This window comes from Sceloporus occidentalis, unplaced genomic scaffold, assembly GCF_023333645.1.
Source record: "Sceloporus occidentalis isolate IW3139 unplaced genomic scaffold, rSceOcc1.0.p SCAF_373, whole genome shotgun sequence".
NCBI classification, from domain to species: Eukaryota; Metazoa; Chordata; class Lepidosauria; order Squamata; family Phrynosomatidae; genus Sceloporus; species Sceloporus occidentalis.
This window is the reverse complement of record NW_028317353.1, coordinates 6,630-32,006: the sequence shown is the minus strand read 5'-3', so window position 1 is coordinate 32,006 and position 25,377 is coordinate 6,630. Positions and strand designations below refer to the sequence as shown.

Genomic DNA, 25,377 nt, shown 5'->3' with positions numbered 1-25,377 from the left:
AAGGGAGGCTCGTCAGCCATTGGCAACCTCCGTCTGCTGATGAGTTTTGGTTTCTTTTTTTTGCGGTAGATTCCAAGAGAAAGGGAATTTAGAGGTCCTGCTCTTTACCATTCAAAGCAAAATGAGAGAAGAAAAATACAAACTCTACGTGCCAAGCGATGGCAAAACCATATCTGATATCAACAAGGTAGGATTGGGAGGCTGAATGAGAGACCTAGGGAGGGCGAGAGGGGGGGAGTCGTGGGGGGAGAGTTTAGGAGGGGAGAGATAAGGAGAAGAAGAGTGAAAGGATGTTAGGGTGAGAGGTTGGGAGAGGGAGAGCTGCGGAGGATAAGGATGAAAGGCTAGGAGACGTGAAAGTGCAAGGAGAGGCTGGGAGGGTGAGAGCCGGGGAGAGCGAGGCTGGGAGGGTGAGAGCCGGGGAGAGCGAGGCTGGGAGGGTGAGAGCCGGGGAGAGCGAGGCTGGGAGGGTGAGAGCCGGGGAGGGGGGCTGGGAGGGTGAGAGCCGGGGAGAGCGAGGCTGGGAGGGTGAGAGCCGGGGAGGGGGGCTGGGAGGGTGAGAGCCGGGGGGGGCGAGGCTGGGAGGGTGAGAGCCGGGGAGAGCGAGGCTGGGAGGGTGAGAGCCGGGGAGAGCGAGGCTGGGAGGGTGAGAGTCGGGGAGGGGGGCTGGGAGGGGGAGAGCGAGGCGGGGAGGTCAGCGAGCTCAGTGCCCAGGTACGTGTGTTTCAGGCCTGGACGCGGCTGGAGAAGGCAGAACACGAGCGCGAGGTGGCGCTGCGCAATGAGCTCATCCGCCAGGAGAAGCTGGAGCTCCTGTCCCAACGCTTTGACCAGAAGGCTGCCATGAGGGAAGCGTGGCTTAGCGAGAACCAGCGGCTGGTTTCCCAGGTAGTGCCTTATTTACTAAATGCGGTTACAGCGCCGTACTGTGGATTGTATCACTTCCAGAGCTGGTTCCACTAGACCCAGCGATGCTGTCCAATCACTAATGGTTGACCTTCTCCCTAAAGGACAATTTCGGTTACGACCTGCCAGCCGTAGAGGCCGCCATGAAGAAGCACGAAGCCATCGAGGCCGACATATCCTCCTACGAAGAGCGGATCCAGGTGGTCGCCGACCTGGCCCAGGAGATGGAGTCCGAGGGCTACTACGATGTCTGCCGGATTTCAGCCCAGAAGGACAACATCCTACGGCAGTGGGAGCTGCTAAAAGACCTGCTCCGGGGGCGACGAGGGAGGCTGGAGCAGAACCTGGCTCTGCAGAGGATATTTCAAGAGATGGTCTACATGATCAACTGGATGGATGAGATGCAGGTAACGCGGGGCGAGTCAGTGATAGAGGGCAGGGGCCAAACATGGGCCAGGAACCGACCTAACTAAACGTGACCAGTGGGTGTTTTGTTTCTTCGGGGGGTTGGGGCTCCACGTTATTCTTTGTTGGGCGACCTCCCAGGTTTAGCCACGACCCAGGCTGCTGCGCAGGGGCCTATTCTGCCAGTAGTGTAATTGGGGGGGCCCTGTCTCTACAGGTTCCACTGACTTCCAAAGACTTTGGAAAGCACCTGCTCGAGGTGGAGGACCTGCTGCAGAAGCACAGCCTCCTGGAAGCCGACATTGCGGCCCAGACAGAGAGAGTCCATTCCCTGAACCAGGCTGCGCTCAGGTTCACCAACATCGGCGGTACGTGAGTGAGTGGACACGGTGTATCTGGGGGGTGCTTTCTGAGTATATAAGCTCTCCTGGGGTGAGTGCAGGATGCAGAGCGAGTTCCTTTTGCAGTTGAGGGTACACGGAATCGTCACAGAGATACTTCGCTGCTACAATTAATCCGACGGTGTTCTATTTTATTTGATGTTCCTATAAGAGAGGAAACCTTGTAGCCCAGGTCTCACAATCCGATCCCTTCTGCCCCTCAGATTACCAGCCCTGCGACCCCCAGGTCATTTGCAACCGCGTGAACCACGTGAAGAGCTGCCTGGAGGCTCTGCGCCAGCTGGCCGAGACACGTCGGGGAGAGCTGGAGGAGTCCCGCCGCCTGTGGTGCTTCCTGCAGGAGGTGGAGGAGGCCGAGGGCTGGATCCGGGACAAGGAGCAGATCCTGTCCGCCCCGCACAGCTACGGGAAGGACCTCAGCAGCGTCCTGAGACTCCTCAGCAAACACAAGATCCTGGCAGGGGAGCTGAAAGGCAGACGCGCCATGCTTCAGCAGACCCTCCAGCAGGGGGAGCAGGTGAGACTCGCCACGTTCAGCGCGATGGAAAGGGGGTCTTAGGAGGGACCGGCCCTTAAACATGTCGCTGTCATTAGTACCCGGTGGTCCTAGGAGGGGCCGGCCCATAAACAAGTCCCTGTCATTAGTACCCGGTGGTCCTAGGAGGGGCCGGCCCATAAACAAGTCCCTGTCATTAGTACCCGGTGGCCCTAGGTATTGACAGACCAATATGTCTTTCATCCAAGGTTCTAAAAAAGAGACGTAAAGGGACGTCGGGGCTTCGCCAGAGAATGGAAGACATGAAACGCAAGTGGGAAAGCCTGGAGAAGGCCTCGGTTGCTCACCAGCAGAAGCTCCTGGAGGCCTCCAACTTCCACCAGTTCAACGCCGACACGGCCGAGCTCGCAGGCTGGCTGCAGGACACCTACCGCCTGGTCTCCAGCGACGACTTCGGCCACGACGAGTACTCCACGCAAACCCTGGTCAAAAAACACCGGGAAGCCACGGAGGAGATAGAGAAACACCGGCCGGCCGTGCAGGGCCTGAGGAAGCAGCTGTCGGAGCTGGGAGCCGACTACCGGGACCAGGTGGATGCGCAGATCAGCATCGTGGAGGTGGAGCAGCTCTACGGGGAGGTGGCGGAGGTGGCTTCCCTACGGAGCCAGTGGCTTCAGGACGCCTTGGACGTCTACAAAATGTTTGGGGAGGTTAACTCCTGCGAGGTGTGGATCGACGAGAAGGAGCAGTGGTTGGTGAAGATGGAGATCCCACAGAGACTCGAAGACGTGGAGGTGGTCCAGCACAGGTGAGGAGGACCCAAGGCGAGGATTTTCGTGGCAGGGTCCCCTTTGTAGAATGGCCCTAACGTTATACCAACCAGTGCAGCAAGATAAAGCCTTGCCTGGTTTATTTAGCAGAATGTAAAAAGCATGTAACGGCAAAAAAGGAATAAATAAATAGCAGAAATTCCAGTGACCACGGAAACCACAAAATACACATCGCTTAATTACAGAAAATATGAAAAATCCATTATTACAGTTATTAATATAAAATGAATTATTTTTTATCAAGGTCCAGGCTTATTGAGAGGTTTACAGTTTTCCCTCACTTGTCTCATTCCCTTTTAGAGTGTAAGCTCTGTGACCCGGCCCCTATATATATATATATATTTTATGACTTTATGAATATGAATGGCATTAATTCTTATTAAATATGAATAATACCTTTTTTTGTGGTATTTTTGTAGGTTCGAGAGCTTAGACCAGGAAATGAACAGCCTGATGGGCCGCGTTCTGGACGTCAACCAAATAGTGCAGCAGCTATTGGAAAGCGGACACCCCAGCTCGTCCGAGGTTCAAGCCTGCCAGGATCACCTGAACAGCCGGTACGTGCGCGCAGAGGGGCCGGCGGGTTTAGTAGACGTGTCGAAGAATTCGGGAGCCTGCACTGATTCTGTCTGTTGGGCCTCAAGCGATACCCTTGGGGGAATCTGGGGGGAGTCCTGGTGCGTCTTGGTGGGCCGATGATTATTAATGGAGAGGAAGAGCCGGTTACACATCGAAGACCTTAGAGGGTCCTACTTTTGATGTATTCAATTATTTAAAGGATAATAATAATAATAATAATACATTGATGGTACCCTTGGCCAAAAGGCTGTGTCTCTTCCAATAGTATTAACCCTTCCTTAACACAGTAATTTAGCTTAAAATAAAAACCCTCAAATCCCCCCCCTTTTACCGATCTTTCCTGCTTTTGATCCAAATGAATGGAAAAAAACCCAATTAAGCTATTATTGGATTTTGACACTTTGGGTTTAAAAAATTCCTTCTAGACTCTAAAAGGCGATCAGATTCCTCCTCTATTCCGTCGTTTATACCCCTGTATGTTCTGCTTTTACCCCCTTTGGAGGCATCCGGTGTATCTGATAGACCCCCTCTCTCGGCAGTGGATTCCGTACCTTTACTGCCCTCTCTGTAAAGAATCTCTTCCTGTGTCGTGGACGAAATCTCCGCTCGGAGGACGGCCTCTCGTTCTTTGCACATTTCTGTTAATGAACGGTTCATCGGAGAGCTATTTATATCGGCCCCGCACATATTTATACGTTATAATACCCCCACTAACATGACGTTTTTGTAGCGTATTTAGATGCAACTTCCGATCCCTTTATTCATTTTCTTGCCCTCCTTTGCCCCTTTTCTTGTTCCATAATATACTTTTTAAGGACCGGTGCCCAGAATATATATTCAAGGTGAGGTCTCACCATTAATTTGTAATGAGGCAGATGATCCCCCCCCCCTGGGAATTAATACCCCTTTTTATACAGGACGATATTTTATTGGCCTTTGCGGCTGCTGACTGGCATTGGGCACATTGTTGTATTAAAAAGATGTGATCTTCAGGTGGAACCGGATCGTGGAACTGGTGGAGCAGAGAAAGGAGCAGCTGAGCGCCATCCTCCGTCTGCAGAACTACTTCCTCGAGTGCAACGAGGTGAAATCCCAAATCCGAGAGAAGAGGAAATCTATGGAGACCACCCAGTCGGGGACGGGGGAGCTGGGCGGCGTGTTGGCTCTACAGAGAAAGCTCTCCAGCATGGAGGCCGCTCTGCTGGCCCTCGAACCCAAGCTGGTCCAGCTTCAACAAGACGCCGAAACTCTCGCCATGTGCCACCCGACCCAGGCCATGGAGGTGCTGGTGCACTTCGAGGAGATCAGCGGAGAGTGGGAAGCTCTGAAGAGGACTCTTCAGGGCTGCGAGGATTCCCTGACCGTCGCCAGCAAACTGCAGCAGTTTATCCAAGACCTGGACAATTTTCTCACCTGGTTGGTCAAGGCGCAGACGGCGGTGGCCGTGGAAGAGCTGCCGTCCAACCTGGCCGAGGCCGAGAGACTGCTGGGCGTCCATGCGGCCCTCAAAGAAGAGATCAGCCGCTACGAAGAGGACTACAACAAGATTCAGGCCGTCAGCGACCTCCTGAGCCTGGAGGAAGCCGACCTCCCCTACCTGTCGCTCCAGCAGTGGTTGCAGAAGCTGGAGGTGGGGTGGAACAAACTTCTGCAGATGTGGGAGAGTCGCAGAGAGGTCCTCGTGCAGTCCCATATTTTCCACCTGTTTCTGAGGGACGTCAAGCAAGCCGAGGCCTGTCTGAACAACCAGGTGAGTCCAACGTTCTTCTTGGCTTGTGAAAGGCGGGGGGTACGTTTCGGCGTCCACGTGGCTTTTATAACCCCGGTGGGTTTGCCCCGGAGATCACGATATTGTCCATGTCCCGACTGTAGGAGTCCACGTTGGCCCACGTCGAGTTGCCCAACACCGTGGAAGGCGTGGAGCTGGCCATAAAGAAACACCGGGATTTCCTCACCACCATGGAGCTGACGTCTCAGAAGATCGTGACGGCCATAGAAGCCGGAGAAAGCTTAATACGACTCGGGAACGTGTTTGCCGACCGCGTCCAGGAACGGATCGGCTCCATACAGAAGAGGTGAGAGTGACGGAGAGATAATCTATCTGCCCCAGCATCCCAACCACCCCCTGTCACTGTCCTCACCCCATGAATCCACACTCCCCCTTCAGGTAGGTTTTAGGAAAATCCGGCCCCCGTCTATCCCATGCATGTTTATTACCCTGTACCACCTCTGCTGGGAAGCTGTTTCATTTATCTACTACCCCCAGTAAAGACCCCCCAAACCTTCTGTAACAGTCGGGTCTGTAGTTTGTGCTGTAGGGGTAATTAATAGAGCTTAATGATGATATAGATGTCTTATTGGCGCATACGAAGGGTAAAGTGACCCGGCGGGTGGGAGTTTATCGCATGGTTGTAGGTTAGACGGTGAATAAGTCCCTCTGTTGTCCGTCCTGTCAGGAGCCAGCGGAACGCGGCGTTGGCACAGAAGTGGCAGCAGCGCCTGAGAGATCATCTGCAGCTGCAACACCTACTGCAGGACTGCAACGAGGTGAGACCACCAGCCACCCCCCCCGGCACGCATTTCCCTGCCGCCAATCAGAATCTCTCTTATTAGGGGGGCTCCGGGGCGCCCCGTTAACACTGGATCTTGGAGGACGGCGGCTGCGGGTTTCGGGGGTTTTTCCTCCCCCGCGAGCAGATTTTGGATGGCGCCGAGCCTTCTGAGGTTTGGGGGGCTGCGGGTTCCGCTCCCTGTAACAGCTGAGAACCCAATCTGTTCGTCGTCTCCGCGTCGGTCTGATGTACGCTTCGTGACAAGGAGACAGAAGGGGCTAATAAACCACAGAACCCCGCCGATCCGCCACTCAGCCCCTTCCCACGTCACCGGGAATGCTTCAGTCCCCATTATTTATACACGTTCCACCTCGGCTGGGAGGCCAATCCCCATATCTCTGCAGATATGCGCTGCCCCTGACCTGGCAATAGGGAAACCCCATCCTTGGATAGGAAAAAAATGGAGTCCTCGACACAAATATCAAGATCCCCCTGCCGGTTGGGGAGGTGGGTGTCATGAGTACCCCGGCAGGTCACATCTACCCCTCTCTTCACCCATTGGCAGATGGAAGGATGCTATTGAGTGGACCCCACCAAGGATCCAGTCTAGGCTCGAATGCTTGTTCCTGGCAGTGGCTCTGTTAAAAGAGATGCAGCATGGGAAGGGTTACTGCTGCGCATGTATGAATGGAAAGCATGCCGTGGGAGTATAAATACCCGGATTAGCGCTGCGGGGGCCCAATCCGCGCCTCCGTCTATAAACGCCGAACCTCCGCAGATTGTTACTTTGTCAGGTTTTTTTTTTTACATTTTAATAGTTTTTTTGTATTTTTGTGTTTTTTAGTAACGGTTTAAACGATTTCTGGGGGCGAAAAAGTGTCAGATGGGTCCATTAAGGGCCCCGGTGCAACCAGATCCCAATCGTCTTTTCATCAGGGGCGCCCACGCTCCCCGAGGGGGATATGCGGCTCCTTCCTTCCCTCCCCATCCAAAGATCCTGCGGGAGGGCCGGATACGGTGTGGGGGGGCTCCCGTGCGACCATAAGGGCTACCTGACTCCCCCCGCGTCACAATCTGTCCGCGTCGATGCACGTGTAGAGTATATTGTGCTAAAGGAATTTACTGAGTCCTGCACCAGTGATTCTGATGCAATGTTTGAATGCTGTAGGCTGGACCATGGGGAGCCTCGTGTGGCTACTTGGTGCTTTAGGATATACATGTTACCCGAGGGGTTTACAAGATGGAGAGGGAGAAGCAGAGATACTGTGAGAGGGAAGACGTAATGAGCGGGGGGAAGAGAAATATAACAAGAGTGGGATAGGGATGGGAAAGGAGGACAGAGTTAGAGAGGATAGAGAGATATGGTGAGAGAGGGGATGGAGAGATATGGTGAGAGAGGGGATGGAGAGATATGGTGAGAGAGGGGATGGAGAGATATGGTGAGAGAGGGGATGGAGAGATATGGTGAGAGAGGGGATGGAGAGATATGGTGAGAGAGGGGATGGAGAGATATGGTGAGAGAGGGGATGGAGAGATATGGTGAGAGAGGGGATGGAGAGATATGGTGAGAGAGGGATGGAGAGATATGGTGAGAGAGGGGATGGAGAGATATGGTGAGAGAGGGGATGGAGAGATATGGTGAGAGAGGGGATGGAGAGATATGGTGAGAGAGGGGATGGAGAGATATGGTGAGAGAGGGATGGAGAGATATGGTGAGAGAGGGGATGGAGAGATATGGTGAGAGAGGGGATGGAGAGATATGGTGAGAGAGGGGATGGAGAGATATGGTGAGAGAGGGGATGGAGAGATATGGTGAGAGAGGGGATGGAGAGATATGGTGAGAGAGGGATGGAGAGATATGGTGAGAGATGGGATGGAGAGATATGGTGAGAGAGGGATGGAGAGATATGGTGAGAGAGGGGATGGAGAGATATGGTGAGAGATGGGATGGAGAGATGTGTTCAGAGAGGGATGGAGAGATATGGTGAGAGAGGGATAGAGCGATATAATGAGAGGGAGGATACAGAGAAATAATGAGAGAGGAGAAGGGAGGGAGGGGAGGTGACGCAGAGCTCCACTCCCCCCTCTCACCATTCACTGCAGTGGGATAATTCCTCCTCGCTGTGCAGCGGTGGGGAAAGTGCCTGCAGACAGTCAGCGTTGCCGGCCCCCCGGCCTCGTTACCCGGGCCGGCTGAGGGGTCCGCGTGGAAGGATCAGGCAGCCCTTCTCTCCCGAGGGGATTCGCTATCTCACTGCACCAAACATGCAGCAGTGACGGGGAGGAGAGGCAGCCACGCGCCATCCGCCTGCACCGCGCTGCCCTCCCTGCTGCATCCGTCCTTCCCCACTCCCCAGCCTCACGCTCCTCTCCTGCACCCTTTATCTCCTTCCATCTCTCTCTCCCTCTCTCCTCTCCTTCTCTCCTCTCCTTCTCTCTCATTCCTTCTCTCTCTCCCCATCTCTGTACATCTCTCTTTAGATTCACCGTCCCGAGCCACGCTCCGTCTGTCCGTCCCTCTCTCCCTGTCTGTCCGTCTGTCACTCGTCGTCCCCGGGTATAGTTTGCTTTCGTGATGCCTCTCTGACATCAGGTGAATTAAGGACGCCTCTCCGCCTCGTACCCCCCCCCCACCGCGGACTCAGTCCAAGTTTCCCCGGCCCCCTTAACGATGGGCATCCCGCGTCTCACTTTGGTCTGTGCCCCCCGCAGCTGGATGTTTGGATCCACGAGAAGACGCTGATGGCGCGGGATAACTCCCGGGACCTGGCCCAGCGAACGCACAAAAAATGGCTGAAGCATCAGGAGTTTATGGCTGAACTTTCCCAGAACAAGAGCTGGCTGGAGAAGATCGAGAAGGTGAGACAGACGCGTCACGTTATTATATACCAACGGGGCAGGGCCTCGCCCGCTAAGCTGGCACTCTAGATAGAAAGGGGGGGAACAGATGGAAGTGAGAAGGTTGCACGCCCTTGATGCTCTGCTGGGGCTGACATGAAAGTAGGGAGATCCCCGCTCCCCGCAGCGCTTCCATCCCCGCTCCCCGCAGCGCTTCCATCCCCGCTCCCCGCAGCGCTTCCATCCCCGCTCCCCGCAGAGCTTCCATCCCCGCTCCCCGCAGCGCTACCATCCCCGCTCCCCGCATCGCTTCCATCCCCGCTCCCCGCATCGCTTCCATCCCCGCTCCCCGCAGCGCTTCCATCCCCGCTCCCCGCAGCGCTTCCATCCCCGCTCCCCGCAGCGTTTCGATCCCCGCTCCCCGCAGAGCTTCCATCATCCCCGCTCCCCGCAGAGCTTCCATCATCCCCGCTCCGCGCAGCGCTTCCATCCCCGCTCCCCGCAGCGCTTCCATCCCCGCTCCCCGCAGAGCTTCCATCATCCCCGCTCCGCGCAGCGCTTCCATCCCCGCTCCCCGCAGCGCTTCCATCCCCGCTCCCCGCAGAGTTTCCATCCCCGCTCCCCGCAGAGCTTCCATCCCCGCTCCCCGCAGCGTTTCGATCCCCGCTCCCCGCATCGTTTCGATCCCCGCCGCGTTTCGATCCCCGCTCCCCGCAGCGTTTCGATCCCCGCTCCCCGCAGCGTTTCGATCCCCGCTCCCCGCAGCGTTTCGATCCCCGCTCCCCGCAGCGTTTCGATCCCCGCTCCCCGCAGAGCTTCCATCATCCCCGCTCCGCGCAGCGCTTCCATCCCCGCTCCCCGCAGCGCTTCCATCCCCGCTCCCCGCAGAGTTTCGATCCCCGCTCCCCGCAGCGTTTCGATCCCCGCTCCCCGCAGCGTTTCGATTCCCGCTCCCCGAATCGTTTCGATCCCCGCTCCCCGCAGCGTTTCGATCCCCGCATCGTTTCGATCCCCGCAGCGTTTCGATCCCCGCTCCCCGCAGCGTTTCGATCCCCGCTCCCCGCAGCGCTTCGATCCCCGCTCCCCGCATCGTTTCGATCCCCGCCGCGTTTTGATCCCCGCTCTCGGTTTGCAACGTCAGCCGGAAGGAGCCGCAGAGATCGTTATTGCAAATTGAAGTGTCAGCTTTTCAGGAGAGTTACCGGTCGCTGCTGACCCCCCCCCCCCCCCGGGTCAGAACATTTACATTTTACCTTCGGAAACATCGCTGTTAACCCTGTGAGTGCTGGAGTGCACTTCTAGCGTGCAGCGAGGTGGAGGGTTAATAAAACGGGAAAGCGACCCCGTGCCCTCGCGGTGTTGGCCGGGGAGACAGCCTTGTCATTATTTCCTGGAGACGGGGAGAGGAGCACAAAATGGAACCAGTAATGGATTAAGGCAGGGGCAAGTGATGATTACATTCCAGGGCAGGAATGGGAGCCTGTCATTATCGGGGTACACTGGGAGTCTCCATCATTGGGATAAACTGGGAGCCCTCTATCACTGGGTTAGACTTTGGAGCCTCCCATCATTGGGGTAGTCTGAGATCCTGACGTTATTCCAGTAGTGGGACGGACTGGAGGCCTCCCATTACTGTGTTAGACTGGGAGCCTCTGGGACAAACTGGGAGCCTCCTGTAACTGGCATAGACTGGGAGCCTCCTGTCACTGGGATAGACTGGGAGCCTCCTGTCACTGGCATAGACTGGGAGCCTCCTGTCACTGGGATAGACTGGGAGCCTCCTGTCACTGGGATAGACTGGGAGCCTCCTGTCACTGGGATAGACTGGGAGCCTCCTGTCACTGGGATAGACTGGGAGCCTCCTGTAACTGGCATAGACTGGGAGCCTCCTGTCACTGGGATAGACTGGGAGCCTCCTGTCACTGGGATAGACTGGGAGCCTCCTGTCACTGGGATAGACTGGGAGCCTCCTGTCACTGGGATAGACTGGGAGCCTCCTGTCACTGGTATAGACTGGGAGCCTCCTGTCACTGGCATAGACTGGGAGCCTCCTGTCACTGGTATAGACTGGGAGCCTCCTGTCACTGGGATAGACTGGGAGCCTCCTGTCACTGGGATAGACTGGGAGCCTCCTGTAACTGGCATAGACTGGGAGCCTCCTGTCACTGGGATAGACTGGGAGCCTCCTGTCACTGGGATAGACTGGGAGCCTCCTGTCACTGGGATAGACTGGGAGCCTCCTGTCACTGGGATAGACTGGGAGCCTCCTGTCACTGGGATAGACTGGGAGCCTCCTGTCACTGGCATAGACTGGGAGCCTCCTGTCACTGGCATAGACTGGGAGCCTCCTGTCACTGGGATAGACTGGGAGCCTCCTGTCACTGGCATAGACTGGGAGCCTCCTGTCACTGGGATAGACTGGGAGCCTCCTGTCACTGGCATAGACTGGGAGCCTCCTGTCACTGGGATAGACTGGGAGCCTCCTGTAACTGGCATAGACTGGGAGCCTCCTGTCACTGGGATAGACTGGGAGCCTCCTGTCACTGGGATAGACTGGGAGCCTCCTGTCACTGGGATAGACTGGGAGCCTCCTGTAACTGGCATAGACTGGGAGCCTCCTGTCACTGGGATAGACTGGGAGCCTCCTGTCACTGGGATAGACTGGGAGCCTCCTGTCACTGGGATAGACTGGGAGCCTCCTGTCACTGGGATAGACTGGGAGCCTCCTGTCACTGGTATAGACTGGGAGCCTCCTGTCACTGGCATAGACTGGGAGCCTCCTGTCACTGGTATAGACTGGGAGCCTCCTGTCACTGGGATAGACTGGGAGCCTCCTGTCACTGGGATAGACTGGGAGCCTCCTGTAACTGGCATAGACTGGGAGCCTCCTGTCACTGGGATAGACTGGGAGCCTCCTGTCACTGGGATAGACTGGGAGCCTCCTGTCACTGGGATAGACTGGGAGCCTCCTGTCACTGGGATAGACTGGGAGCCTCCTGTCACTGGGATTGACTGGGAGCCTCCTGTCACTGGGATAGACTGGGAGCCTCCTGTAACTGGCATAGACTGGGAGCCTCCTGTCACTGGGATAGACTGGGAGCCTCCTGTCACTGGGATAGACTGGGAGCCTCCTGTCACTGGGATAGACTGGGAGCCTCCTGTAACTGGCATAGACTGGGAGCCTCCTGTCACTGGGATAGACTGGGAGCCTCCTGTCACTGGGATAGACTGGGAGCCTCCTGTCACTGGGATAGACTGGGAGCCTCCTGTCACTGGGATAGACTGGGAGCCTCCTGTCACTGGTATAGACTGGGAGCCTCCTGTCACTGGCATAGACTGGGAGCCTCCTGTCACTGGTATAGACTGGGAGCCTCCTGTCACTGGGATAGACTGGGAGCCTCCTGTCACTGGGATAGACTGGGAGCCTCCTGTAACTGGCATAGACTGGGAGCCTCCTGTCACTGGGATAGACTGGGAGCCTCCTGTCACTGGGATAGACTGGGAGCCTCCTGTCACTGGGATAGACTGGGAGCCTCCTGTCACTGGGATAGACTGGGAGCCTCCTGTCACTGGGATAGACTGGGAGCCTCCTGTCACTGGCATAGACTGGGAGCCTGGCTGCGGCCCGTAGTTTGGGCCCGCAGGCATAGAGTGAACCGGCTTATCTCAGCTTCCAGCGGCCAGCGCTGTAATTTGCATGAAATCCTATTAATTCATCCATTTTCTCGTCAGAAAAAATAACGGTCAAAGATGGCTGCGGGAGACTCACCAGAATGAGGTCTCTTTTAAATCGAGCTGCAGGCGATTAACCGTGTTAGGTGGGAACGTCGTGCAGGGAATCACTGAGTGGGAGACGTGGGGTGTCAGTGAGGACCCAGATAATGGGGGGGGGGGGTCCAGTAATGTGTAGAAAACACAAAAAAAGAATAATAAAAAGGTAAAGCAGTTATGTTGAAGATGTCCCTCTTGGATACAATGTATCCAGTGAGTGACCCAGAGTTAGGAACGGACTCTACAGCAAAACCCAGCGAGTTCCTGGAGGCCATCTTGATCTCCAAATACTTTATTACTTCCAAGAGTTCCCCAGTGACCATCCCACCGAGGAATAATACTCCAGAGGACAGGAGAGGACACTAAACACGCTCTTCCCAACGGTCCACCTTCACCAGACGTTGATGTAATATTTGAGGAATGAAGGGCTTGATACGTTGTAGCAACAAACGTTCGTAGAGTAAGATGTAGAGCGACCTGCGCTCTCACCACCTCAGGTGTCCCCTCTTCAGATTTAAACGCCACTGAGGTCCAAAAAAAGCTTTGGTTCCTCTACATCTCCTACGAAGACCGGCCATTAGAAAGAATCACAAACGTCATCAGAGACCTTCTCTGGGACCATCAGGGTCATATCCATTCCACTCGCTGGGTAATTCGTGGATGGGTCTCCTTGTGCCGAGCAGTGGGCAGCGTTCCAGTGACACGCGGACTTCGGTGGCACGCTTCTAGGTGTTTGCTTTTTTTTCCAGGAAGGCCACCAGCTGATCCAGGAGAAACCCGAGCTGGCAGGAGTGGTCACGAAGAAGCTGGAGGAGATCCGCCACGTGTGGATGGAACTGGAGTCCAGCACGCAAGCCAAGGCCCAGCAGCTCTTCCAGGCTAACAAAGCGGACCAGGTGGTTCAGAACTACTCCGAGCTGGGCAAGAGGCTCTTCAAACTAGAGGAGCAGCTACAGCCGGTGGAACAGCCGGTCCCCAGCGTCTCCACCGTCAACACGCAGCTGAAAAAGCTTGAGGTGGGTCCCGCTGGTCCTTGCTTTCCTTATCGTTGTCTTGGTTGGGTCTTGTCATCGTTAAGCTGTTGACCTCCTGCTCCATTGGGCTCTCGTATCAATGTACTTCGCAGAAGCTGTCTCTGTAAGTGACATTGTCATCTCTCCTGTCTCGGTGTGTCTCCCACCGGCCGATGTTTAAAGTGGACCTCTCTTGAGAAAAAATGCCGTTAATCAATACTGTTATATACCCACCCGATATGTATACAACTGGAGCAGCCAGCTTAACTCCCTGTTCTCTGTATCTGCAGGATTATTCCTCCCCATTAGAGTTATCTCCCCTATTGTTACTGAATGCTGCTGATTGATTCTTCTAAATGATTTAATAACTGGCGTCTGCCATGGGAATTCCGGCACTCTGTGTTCTTACATGGCTGCCCGTTAATCCGCACTGTCTTAGGTGGCAGGTTCTAGATACATCTGGTGACCGTGGTGCGCATGTGCAGCCATTGTCGTGTAGACGTCCCCCGTGGGGTAACTTTATCTTCAGCCGTTAACGGTGGGGTTCATCATTACCTGTTATTATTGGTTAAAATCACTGTCCAGGTGCTGGCTGAGGGTACTCGGGACAGCCCCGGGGGTCCACGTTAGATATCGACGGTTCGGGGGGGGACTCCCTTTCCATTCATTACCTGCACCTTGTTCACCCGGGGAAAGGAGGGGGGAGAGCCGTGCAGGGGGTACTCGGTACAGCTGTATGACTCCTCTGTGCTTCGTCACCCGACAATGATCCATTCTCCCCTTTTAACAGCATGACGCAGCTAGCGCCCGAACATCCATCCCAACATCACACAGCAGTTTGTATCACAGCCCAAACTGCTTGCCTGCGTACGGGTACAGTAGTTTCTCTCTGTGTGTCTGTGTCCGGCCATCTTTCATTTCCACGTTCCTCCCTCACGGCGTTCTGTCGCTCGTCTCCTCGGCTGTGCGTCTCATTCCGTCTCTCGGGGGGGGGGGGATTTAAACCTTGTTTACGTCAATATATATTATATATCTCACCCAATTACTTATCCCCCACCACTAAAGTCATTTTGGGGAAAAAAAATCATTGAATGTCAGGAGCTTTTTGCTTGTGGGGGGTCTTTTATTGGCCACGGTATGCAGGATGGGGTCTTATCTTGGTCTTAAAATTCTATGATGTCATTATCTATGGCATTACCTGCATTAACGCGCTCGAGGCCTAAAGCTTCACCCCCCCTAACCATAGAAGTGCATTCAAAGCTGCTAATGACTTGGGGGGGGGGCTTCTTAAGAGTAAATGAAGCCTCGGTGATGAGTGGCCCCTCTGTTTACCCCGTCCAGTCCTTCTTCAGAACCGTACGGAGAGCTGGTGGTCTAAACTTCCACAAGTCTTTGCCGACACAGCTGGTTTAAATAAGTGGGGCACGATCACCTTAACATGTCACTGGCGAGCGCCATCTTCCCACCGCTCGCCGGCCCCACGTACCCCGTCGCAGACGTAAACAAATTTAAATGAATTCTTCGCGTCTCGTACTCCTCGATGTTTGGAAAGGCCGTCAGAGAAACAGACTCGTTCCCGTCAAACCGGGCAAAATATTTCCACAAAGTCCTCAAAATGTTGTCCTTCCGTATTGTGCCCACCAGCAGCTCCAGAAAAACAAACCCCACCACCCTTACCAAGAGACCGCTGGCTGAGAGTGATTTGGGGAGAGATTATGGGTTTTAGGTCATTACCCTTTGGATATTTGGTGTCCCGACCTGTAGCTTCAGTATATTAGGCCTGGAACGGCCCAGGGCCAGTCACCGTAATGGCTTAGATCTGGGTTTGTTCCCCTCGGTGCAGACGATGGAATCCCAAATGGAGGAATGGTACAAAGAGGTGGGGATGCTAGAAGCCCAGATAGCCTCGTTCCCCCTGGACCCGGCCAGTAAGGAGGCCGTGGAAGAGAAGCAGAACGAGGTCGGCACCAGGATCGTGCGGCTCATCGAGCCTCTGAAGGAGAGGAGACGGATTCTCCTGGCTTCCAAGGAGGTCCATCAAGTGAGCCGGGAACTAGAGGACGAAATTGTGAGTACGGAACAAATGTCGTGGAAGTAAAAACAAACGTGTAGATGGCGTCCCACCCAACGCCAGGTAGACCCAACCTTTATTGTAGAAAAGACCCCTCCAAACTCAACAGGGCCAAGCATTTATTGTAGAGGAGCCCCCTCCAAACTCAACAGGGCCAAGCATTTATTGTAGAGGAGACCCCTCCAAACTCAACAGGGCCAAGCATTTATTGTAGAGGAGACCCCTCCAAACTCAACAGGGCCAAGCATTTATTGTAGAGGAGCCCCCTCCAAACTCAACAGGGCCACAAAAGCAATGTCATGGGGGCTAAACCATTACTGAGAGGACCCGCTGGATTACATTGTGATCGTTTGACGGCTGTCGTTTGGTGCTCAGGGGCTGTCTAATTGGTCTGATTTTCTGTGATTTGTGACAGTCCTGGGTACAGGAGCGGCTCCCTCTCGCCACCTCTAAGGAGCATGGAAGCAACTTGCAGACGGTTCAGCAGCTTATCAAGAAGAACCAGGTGAAGATTCTGGCATGAAGTCCCTCGGCCAGCTGGCCATAGATGTAAATCTAGACAGGGCCGAAAATCTGTCATCTTGGGTGGCTTTAGGTTAATATATATTGTTTAGGGGAGCGTAATGAAGAGTTAAATGGTTTGTGCCGGCTGTCTGGTTGGGTACGGCTCAGCGAGGGGTTTCTCCAGGTTCGTAGCGTTCTGTTTATTGGCTTTTTTTCCCATCAGAACCTGCGTCGGGAAATCCAGGTCCATTCTCCTCGAGTGGATGACATTCTGGAACGGTCCGGGGCCATCGCCAGCATCAGGAGTCCCGAGGCAGAGGGCGTTCGGATGGGGCATGAGAACCTGCGGGAGGTGTGGGACGCGCTGCGCGAGGAGACGGATCGGAGGCAGCAGCTGCTGGATATCAGCTACCAGGTCCATCAGTACTACTTCGACGTAGGAGCGGTGGAGACGTGGCTGAGCGAACAGGAGCTTCTGATGATGAACGACGAAAAGGGAAAGGTGAGAAGCCGAAATCCAGACGCCGGCACCTCGCCACTCGCCCTTCTTTCCCCCTCAAACCTGCGGGATTACGGGAGAAACCCCATCTTGTACTGCTTTAATAATTAAGGAGAGCTTCACCCATGACAACCACCAAATTCATTACAAGGACCACGTTAGGTTTAGATGAGATCGGGCAAGCGGCTCGTTTGTCATCAAATTTTGTCCCCCGTTATACCAGGACGAGCAAAGCACCCTCCAGCACCTAAAGAAGCACCTGATGTTAGAACAGACCATCGAGAACTACGAGGAGACCATCGGCCAGCTGTCCAGGCAGTGCCGCACGCTACTAGACCTGGGCCACCCAGACAGGTGAGAAGGAGAAATCCCACATCGGTACTAAACCTGCATCCCCTACGCGGACCGACGCGTTTCACGCCTTTTTTTTATTGCTGGATTTAATTCCAAACGGCCCCGTTACGGTAAAACACTGGGGCGTATATTCCCTAAACAGCCAGATGTGATATCCGCCGAGCCTACACTCAAATGCGCCTGGTCACGGCAGCTGTAGGTAGCGTAACCCGAAGTGTCCGGGGACTCTGAGCTGTCCTGGGGGGGGGGGGGGGGGCACGGCGACCCAACTGAATAACGGCCTTCAGAGGCTTCGATAATAATGTTGCGCGGCGTTGCTAGCTTGCATCGAGGTTGCTGTTTGCGCGTCTCCCATGCACCGAGCGCCTGACTAATGCACTGACTACTGTCCTTGCATAGCGAGCAGATAAGTAGGCGTCAGTCTCAGATTGATCGGCTCTACGTGTCTCTGAAGGACCTGGTGGAGGAGCGGAAGGCGCGTCTGGAGCAGCAGTATTGGCTCTTCCAGCTAAGCCGAGAGGTAGATGAGCTGGAGCAGTGGATCGCAGAGAAGGAGGTGGTGGCCGGATCTCCGGAGCTTGGCCAAGACTATGAACACGTCACGGTGAGTCGGGCAACGGGTCATGGCGGGCTATGGCGGTAGGCGACTGCCGGACCCTGGAAGGAACGGCGTCTATGGAGAAGGACGAGGACGTTTATCCGTTTCTCCCCTCTTGCAGCTTCTCCAGGAGAAGTTCACGGAGTTCGCCAGCGAGACGGGCAGCATCGGCCATGAACGAATTTCCGCCGTCAACCAGATGGTGGACGAACTCATCGACTACGGCCACGCGGACGCCGCCACCATCGCAGAGTGGAAGGACGGGGTCAACGAGGCTTGGGCCGACCTGTTGGAGCTGATGGAGACTCGATCGCAGCTGCTTTCCGCCTCCCACGAGCTCCACAAATTCTTTAACGACTGCAAAGACGTCCTGTCCCAGGTGGAGGAGAAGAAGCAGAGGCTGCCCGAGTTGAAGGCCCAAGAGGGCAAACTGTCGGCTGGATCCCTACAACGGATATTAAGCTCTTTTGAACACGACATACAGGTCCTCGTTACTCAGGTGAGCTGCTGTAAATAATTAAATGAGATATATATATATAATAAATAATATATAAATGAATAAATAATATATATAGCTAAATTAATAATATATATATGTATAAATAAATTAATAAATATATATATATATATATATATATATATGAATTAATGAATAATATATATATTAATAAATAATATATAAATTAATTAAATAATATATCTATATATATTAATAAATAATATATAAATTAATAAATTATATCTATATATATAAATATATATTAATAAAAAATATATAAATTAATAAATAATATATATATCTAAATTAATAATATATATATATGTATAAAAAAATTAATAAATATATATATAAGTATAGATATATATATATATGAATTAACGAATAATATATATATTAATAAATAATATATAAATTAATTAAATAATATATCTATATATATAAATATATATTAATAAATAATATATAAATTAATAAATTATATCTATATATATAAATATATATTAATAAAAAATATATAAATTAATAAATAATATATATAGCTAAATTAATTATATATATATATATATGTATAAATAAATTAATAAATATATAAATTAATAAATAATATATATAATATTAAATTTAAAAGAAAAAGTCAGTGATAGATTTCTGTGTTCTCATAGATGACATTTCCTTATTTAAGTGAAAATTCCGTTGTGGTTTTTGACCCATTTTTCCCGTCGGACAGGTACGCCAGCTCCAGGAGAACGCCGCCCAGCTGCGCACCGTCTACGCCGGCGAAAATGCGGCTGCCATAGTGACGAGCGAGCAGGAAGTGATGCGCTCGTGGAAGGAGCTGCTGACCTCTTGTGAAGACTGCCGTCTGCAGATCACCACCACCACCGACCGCATGAAGTTCCTCGGTCTGGTGAGGGACCTCATGTCGTGGATGGAGAGCATTATCTGCCAGATCAGTACCGATGAGAAGCCAAGGTATGGGGGCCGTGGGGGCCGCAAAACATTGGCATGAAAATCGGGTCTCAAAACCCAAACAAATGAGCATCTGAAAGGGTCGTCCCACAGACCCCGCCGCTCCGCCGCCGCCGCTTTCTCTGCCGCCACGAGCGTCATTCCTGATAGAGAAGATACTGCAAGTAGCCAATGGGGCCGCTGGAATCCCTGCACCGCTCGGCTGCTATTGGCTAGCAAAAGTTCTTAGAATAAGAGTTTTAAAAATGTATAGTTTCGGCCCCTTTCCGGGGGTCTCTCGTTTCACGGGGTATTTGCTGTTTCTCCGTCAGAGACGTGTCTTCGGTGGAAGGTCTGATGAGTTACCATCAGGGGTTAAAGAGCGAAGTTGAGACGCGGAATAAAAGGATCGTGGACTGCGTGGAATTGGGCAAGTCTCTGGTGCTCTCCCAACGGCCGGCTTCGGAGGAGGTAATTCCACAGGACCGTCCAGCGACGCGCCGTCTGTCCGTCTGTCCGTCCGTCCGTCCGTCTGTCTCTCCGTCTGTCTGTCCGTCTCTCCTCCGCCGCTTACTGCTAACTTTACCTCCGAAGGTCCATCTTCTCCTACGAGGAACCTGTATATTTTAAGCTGGTAGTGGACTACAAATCCCAGCGTCCTTTGCCAGCATCTGGCTGATGGGCTTTCTAGTCTGTCACCTTGGAAGGGTCCCGTCACGCATACCCCCCCGGCCCCCACAGCCCCGGGCCCCGACCCCACGGCCCCGACCCCACGGCCCTGACCCCACGGCCCCGACCCCAGGGCCCTGACCCCTGCGTTTCATTTGTATTTTTTACCAGATCAAGCAGAGTTTGGAGCGGCTGACGGCCAAGAAGAAGGAAATGTTGGAGAAGTGGGAGCGGCGCTGGGAATGGCTGCAGCAGAGTGAGTGAGGGGGAACAAGAGAGCGCAGACCCCAAGAGAGCCAAAGAAAGGCAGAGGAGGTGCGGGCAGCCCCCCCCCCGACATCTAATTAGGGGCTAATTAGGGTCGCCATGGAAACCTAAATAGCGCCCACACAAACTGCTGCCGGGCGCCCCCCTGATGAATGCGGGGGAGAAATCTGTACCAAAAACAGAACCGCAGCGGGGGCTCCTTAACCCCGTCCTGGCCAAGAGCTGGTACCGGCCCAGGGTCTTCTAACAGGTTAAAGGGGGGCATCCCGGCGTTACAGGCGTCACAAATCCCCCAACGAACCCCAATTGGATTAAAATGCTGGTATTATGCGTGTTGCGGACCCAACTCCCATTATCCCCAGCCCCTTAAACGAGGAATACGGGGCAGTTTAACAGGCGGTGAGGCTTCGGGGGGCTGCCATTTGTCCCTGGTGATTGACGCCATCTCTGCCCGCGCAGTGCTGGAGGTTCACCAGTTTGCCCAGGAGGCCGGCGTGGCAGACGCCTGGTTAACGGCCCAGGAGCCCATCGTGAAGAGCCCCGAGCTGGGTAACAGCGTGGACGAGGTGGAGCAGCTCATCCGCCGCCACGAGGCCTTCCGGAAAACGGCCGCCGCCTGGGAAGAAAGGTTCAGCTCGCTGCGCCGCCTGACCACGGTAAGAACTGTCCGTGTACCGATTCACGTGTCCGAAACGCACACGCGTGCCGAGCGTCACGTCTCTTCTCCGTTCCCAGCTGGAGAAGCTCAAAGCCGAGCAGAACAAACAGCCGCCGACCCCGCTTCTCGGTCGGAAGGTCTTCCCCGACTCAGCCGACTTCTCCAGCCGCCCGCCGGCGGCAGCGCGTCCCGCCGGCCACGAGAAGCCCGAGCCGGAGCCAAAAGAGACGCTCTCCGTGCCCGACGGGACACGGCCAGAGGGCCACAGAACCCGCGCCGGGGAGCCCAGGGTGGGGTACGTGCGGCAGGAGACGAAACCCGAACGCTTGCAGCCGAAGATAGACCACGTAGACCCCAAAATGTCCGAGCGCCCGCCGTCCGCTCAGGAGGGGCACAGGACGGAGCGGTCAGACGTCAAAGCCGCGCAGGGGATGGCCACGCTGACGGTGGAGAGAGCGGAGGGCAGGGGCAGCCGGCACCCCGAGAGGAGGAGGGAGCGGCACGAGAGGCGGCTGGAGCGCCAGGAGTCCAGCGAGCAGGAGACCCCCAAACAAGAGCAGCCGGAACGCAGGCGAGACCGCCACGAAAGGAGGCTGGACAGGCAGGGATCGAGCGAGCAGGAGGAGAGGAGGAGAGAAAGGCAGGAGAGGAGGGCGGAGAGACAGGAATCCAGCGACCACGAGACCCCCAGAACTGAGCCCGAGAAACACACAGGGTAAGAAGGGCAGCCGGATGTGTACAGGGGCCACGTGTCCGGGGTCTGTGTATTAGGAAGGGTGAGAGGTGCATGGGAGGGCAGTTGTGTATTAGGTGGGAGAGGGTTGTGTATTGGGGGGAGAGGGTTGTGTAGTAGGAGGGTAGGTTGTGTATTAGGGGGGGAGAGGGTTGTGTATTAGGAGGGCAGGGTGTGTATTAGGGGGGAGAGGGTTGTGTATTGTGGGGAGAGGGTTGTGTATTAGGAGGGCAGGTTGTGTATTAGGGGGGAGAGGGTTGTGTATTGGGGGAGAGGGTTGTGTATTAGGAGGGCAGGTTGTGTATTAGGGGGGAGAGGGTTGTGTATTGGGGGAGAGGGTTGTGTATTAGGAGGGCAGGTTGTGTATTAGGGGGGAGAGGGTTGTGTATTAGGGGGAGGACAGGCTGTGTATTAGGGGGAGAGGGTTGTGTATTAGGAGGGCAGGTTGTGTATTGTGGGGAGAGGGTTGTGTATTAGGAGGGCAGGTTGTGTATTAGGGGGGAGAGGGTTGTGTATTGGGGGAGAGGGTTGTGTATTAGGAGGGCAGGTTGTGTATTAGGGGGGAGAGGGTTGTGTATTAGGGGGAGGACAGGTTGTGTATTAGGGGGCGAGGGTTGTGTATTAGGGGGGAGAGGGTTGTGTATTAGGGGGGAGGACAGGTTGTGTATTAGGGGGGAGAGGGTTGTGTATTGGGGGAGAGGGTTGTGTATTAGGAGGGCAGGTTGTGTATTAGGGGGGAGAGGGTTGTGTATTAGGGGGAGGACAGGTTGTGTATTAGGGGGAGAGGGTTGTGTATTAGGGGGGAGAGGGTTGTGTATTAGGGGGGAGGACAGGTTGTGTATTAGGGGGAGAGGGTTGTGTATTAGGGGGGAGAGGGTTGTGTATTAGGGGGGAGGACAGGTTGTGTATTAGGGGGGAGAGGGTTGTGTATTAGGGGGGCAGGTTGTGTATTAGGGGGGAGGACAGGTTGTGTATTAGGGGGAGGACAGGTTGTGTATTAGGGGGAGAGGGTTGTGTATTAGGGGGGAGAGGGTTGTGTATTAGGGGGGAGGACAGGTTGTGTATTAGGGGGGAGAGGGTTGTGTATTAGGGGGGCAGGTTGTGTATTAGGGGGGAGAGGGTTGTGTATTAGGGGGAGGACAGGTTGTGTATTAGGGGGAGAGGGTTGTGTATTAGGGGGGAGAGGGTTGTGTATTAGGGGGGAGGACAGGTTGTGTATTAGGGGGGAGAGGGTTGTGTATTAGGGGGGCAGGTTGTGTATTAGGGGGGAGAGGGTTGTATTGCGTAACGTTTGGCTCCTCTGTTTGTAGGAAGACGACTCTGGCGGACATCGTGGAGCAGCTGCAGGAGAAGGAGGCCTCACAGAACAGCCCCAGGGTGGGTATCAGACGCGGTGCGGCCCCCCGGCGCTCACACAGTGACCCCGCAGAGTGACCCCGCAGAGTGACCCCCGCAGAGCGACCCCCGCAGAGTGACCCCCGCAGAGAGACCCCGCAGAGTGATAAACACATCGCCGGCCCGCAGCTCACACGGGGTTAAATCGGGGTGACATTATCGGCTGCTTTGAGACGCATTATATTTTATTTAAAGTGACGGCGCCGTGTAACCTGTGAGAGACTCGGGGGTGGACGGTAATGGAAGCAGGCAGCTAGAACTCAGCTTATTACTGTTTCCATCTGAAGAAGAGACCTCAGGGGCGCTAAAAGATCATGTGACTTTTACAATGTTGGCGCTAAAGAGCCCTACGCAACAGAGCGAGCTCGGCGCGCAGAGGGTGTGTTTATGTCTCTTTCGTATTTGAAGGGTAAGGATTCTGTGGCGCGGTTGTCCAACGGGTTGGAGAAGCTTCCGGAACGGACTCCAAGGCCCGACCGCCCCAGAGCCCGAGACAGGCCGAAGCCCCGGAGGAGACCTCGTCCGCGGGACCCCAACCAGCCCCCCGGGGAGGCGCGGAGGTCAAGATCTGCCCCGGCACAGAGCAGCGCCCCTCCCCCGCTGCCCCCCACCCACTCGGTTCAGCAGGAGGGGCACCTCTTCCGGAAACACGAACTGGACGGGCCCAGCAAGAAAGCCTCCAACAGGTGTGTGGCCCCCGGGGGCCAAACCAGGCCTTCCTCCGGGGCAGACGGGGAGAGTGATTGCACCCTAACCCCTCGTGTGTCCCTCTGCTCACCAATCTCTCTCCCCCCCGCCAGATCCTGGGTGAACCTGTACTGCGTGCTGAATAAAGGGGACCTGGGGGTCTACAAAGACGCGAAGAGCCAGGGCTCGGGGGCCACGCACGGCGGGGAGCCCCTGCTCAACCTGCACGGGGCGTCCTGCGAGGTGGCCAGCGACTACAAGAAGAAGAAGTTTGTGTTTAAGCTCAGGTGAGTGACCCACGGGGGGGGGGGGGATGTGGCAGAAATCCACAGGAGGGTGTCGGGGGGCAAGTGGATGTCGGTGGGTGAGAGGATGTGGGGGGGGCGAGAGGGTATTGGGGGGCGAGGGAAGCTGGATATCGATACCAAGCGTCTCTCTCCTCTCTCAGGTCGGCGGATGGACGGGAATTTCTCTTCCAAGCCAAAGATGAGGTAATTCCGCGATTACATCATAACGTCAGTCGCCACGGCGTCGGCCGGAACGCGCGTCTCGTGAGGCCTGGCCCCCGGGAGCCTGCAGGAGCTGCTCTACCTTGTTATATTTGGGGCTCCTGTGGCGCAGGGGGGGACACACATTATTAAAGAGCAACTAAGGAGCGGGGACTACAACTCCCACAATCCCCTGCCAATACCCCCGGCGTAGTTGGTGGAGGGCAGTTATTATTTATTGTTTTATATAGTGCCATCAAACGCCGTAGCGCTGTACAATGGGCAGCTGATAGGTCCCCCCGACCCCACTACCCCAGAGCAGGAAGGAAGCCCCCCGAGAGGTCGGCGCATGTCCCACCACGCGGACACCGGGGAGGAAGAACGCCGCCGTGTCTCGGGTCGGGTAACGGTTCTGTGGCTCTGTTCGCAGGAAGAGATGAAGAACTGGATGGCGGCGATAACCACGGCGGTCTCCGAACACAACGAGATCGCACGCTGGAGCCAGAGCCTCCTCACCACCTCGTCCACCGACGAAGGGACCGCCAAGCGGGAGAGCGAGCGCAGATCCAGCGCCGGCGGCAGGAAGAAGTAAATCCGGCCGTCCGTCCTACCGGTCCGTCCTCCGGCCGCGGCCCCCACCGGCAGACCGAGGAACCAGAGGACTCTGCCTCCTGCCATGTTATGGTCTATGCATTACCCGGGACGCGGCCCTTCATCCCCCGACGGGATCGGCCGCTCCTTGTTCATCCTGAATCTTCCGTCCTGATTGCCCCGGATCGGCTTCCCGGCGGGGGCGAGATCTCTCAATCTAACCCCAGGGGTCGGATAAAGACGTTATAACGGGAGCCGGCGGGGATCTCCCGGCAGCCGGCGGGCCCCATTGTCAGCTTTCAGCGCTGGGGGTCGGGAGAGCGTCTCAGGTCCCGGGGGCCCGAAATGTATTTATTTAAATAAAAAATAACTTTAGGAAGCCGCGACGCGATAGCGCAGTCTGAGCGCGGAGAGGAAACCCAGTGGGGACCTCTCTCCCGGGGAGGAAAAAGCCGGCAAAATAAAAGACGTACCAAAATATATAGAAAAAGCATTTCTTGGTGTGTCCAGCGGGAGGTTTGGGGTTACAGAGACACTCGGGGCGCGTCGGGTTAACGCCGGTTCCCTGTAAGACCCGGACAGACTGCGGCCTGCTTGCGTCGGAGCCGTTCACAGCAGTGAT

The 25,377-nt window shown here is 54.9% G+C and overlaps 1 protein-coding gene across 1 annotated transcript in view; it reads left to right on the top strand.

The window, feature by feature from the left end:
• The window catches only part of LOC149273470 (spectrin beta chain, non-erythrocytic 4-like), a 29,689-nt gene extending 4,933 nt beyond the window's left edge, over positions 1-24,756 (top strand). Inside the window, exons 10-38 of the mRNA XM_089506244.1 lie at positions 70-187; positions 730-888; positions 1,011-1,313; positions 1,529-1,679; positions 1,916-2,229; positions 2,457-3,016; positions 3,458-3,595; positions 4,611-5,367; positions 5,490-5,692; positions 6,074-6,164; positions 8,882-9,028; positions 13,528-13,794; positions 15,635-15,859; positions 16,278-16,367; positions 16,590-16,868; positions 17,089-17,219; positions 17,619-17,823; positions 17,939-18,316; positions 19,047-19,291; positions 19,600-19,738; positions 20,108-20,192; positions 20,663-20,859; positions 20,939-21,432; positions 21,493-21,576; positions 22,905-22,971; positions 23,398-23,675; positions 23,790-23,963; positions 24,125-24,167; positions 24,595-24,756. Of these exons, the coding sequence (XP_089362370.1) occupies positions 70-187; positions 730-888; positions 1,011-1,313; positions 1,529-1,679; positions 1,916-2,229; positions 2,457-3,016; positions 3,458-3,595; positions 4,611-5,367; positions 5,490-5,692; positions 6,074-6,164; positions 8,882-9,028; positions 13,528-13,794; positions 15,635-15,859; positions 16,278-16,367; positions 16,590-16,868; positions 17,089-17,219; positions 17,619-17,823; positions 17,939-18,316; positions 19,047-19,291; positions 19,600-19,738; positions 20,108-20,192; positions 20,663-20,859; positions 20,939-21,432; positions 21,493-21,576; positions 22,905-22,971; positions 23,398-23,675; positions 23,790-23,963; positions 24,125-24,167; positions 24,595-24,756 (6,484 nt within the window). The remainder of the gene's footprint in view (positions 1-69; positions 188-729; positions 889-1,010; positions 1,314-1,528; positions 1,680-1,915; positions 2,230-2,456; positions 3,017-3,457; positions 3,596-4,610; positions 5,368-5,489; positions 5,693-6,073; positions 6,165-8,881; positions 9,029-13,527; positions 13,795-15,634; positions 15,860-16,277; positions 16,368-16,589; positions 16,869-17,088; positions 17,220-17,618; positions 17,824-17,938; positions 18,317-19,046; positions 19,292-19,599; positions 19,739-20,107; positions 20,193-20,662; positions 20,860-20,938; positions 21,433-21,492; positions 21,577-22,904; positions 22,972-23,397; positions 23,676-23,789; positions 23,964-24,124; positions 24,168-24,594) is intronic.
• Positions 24,757-25,377: the final 621 nt, after the last annotated feature.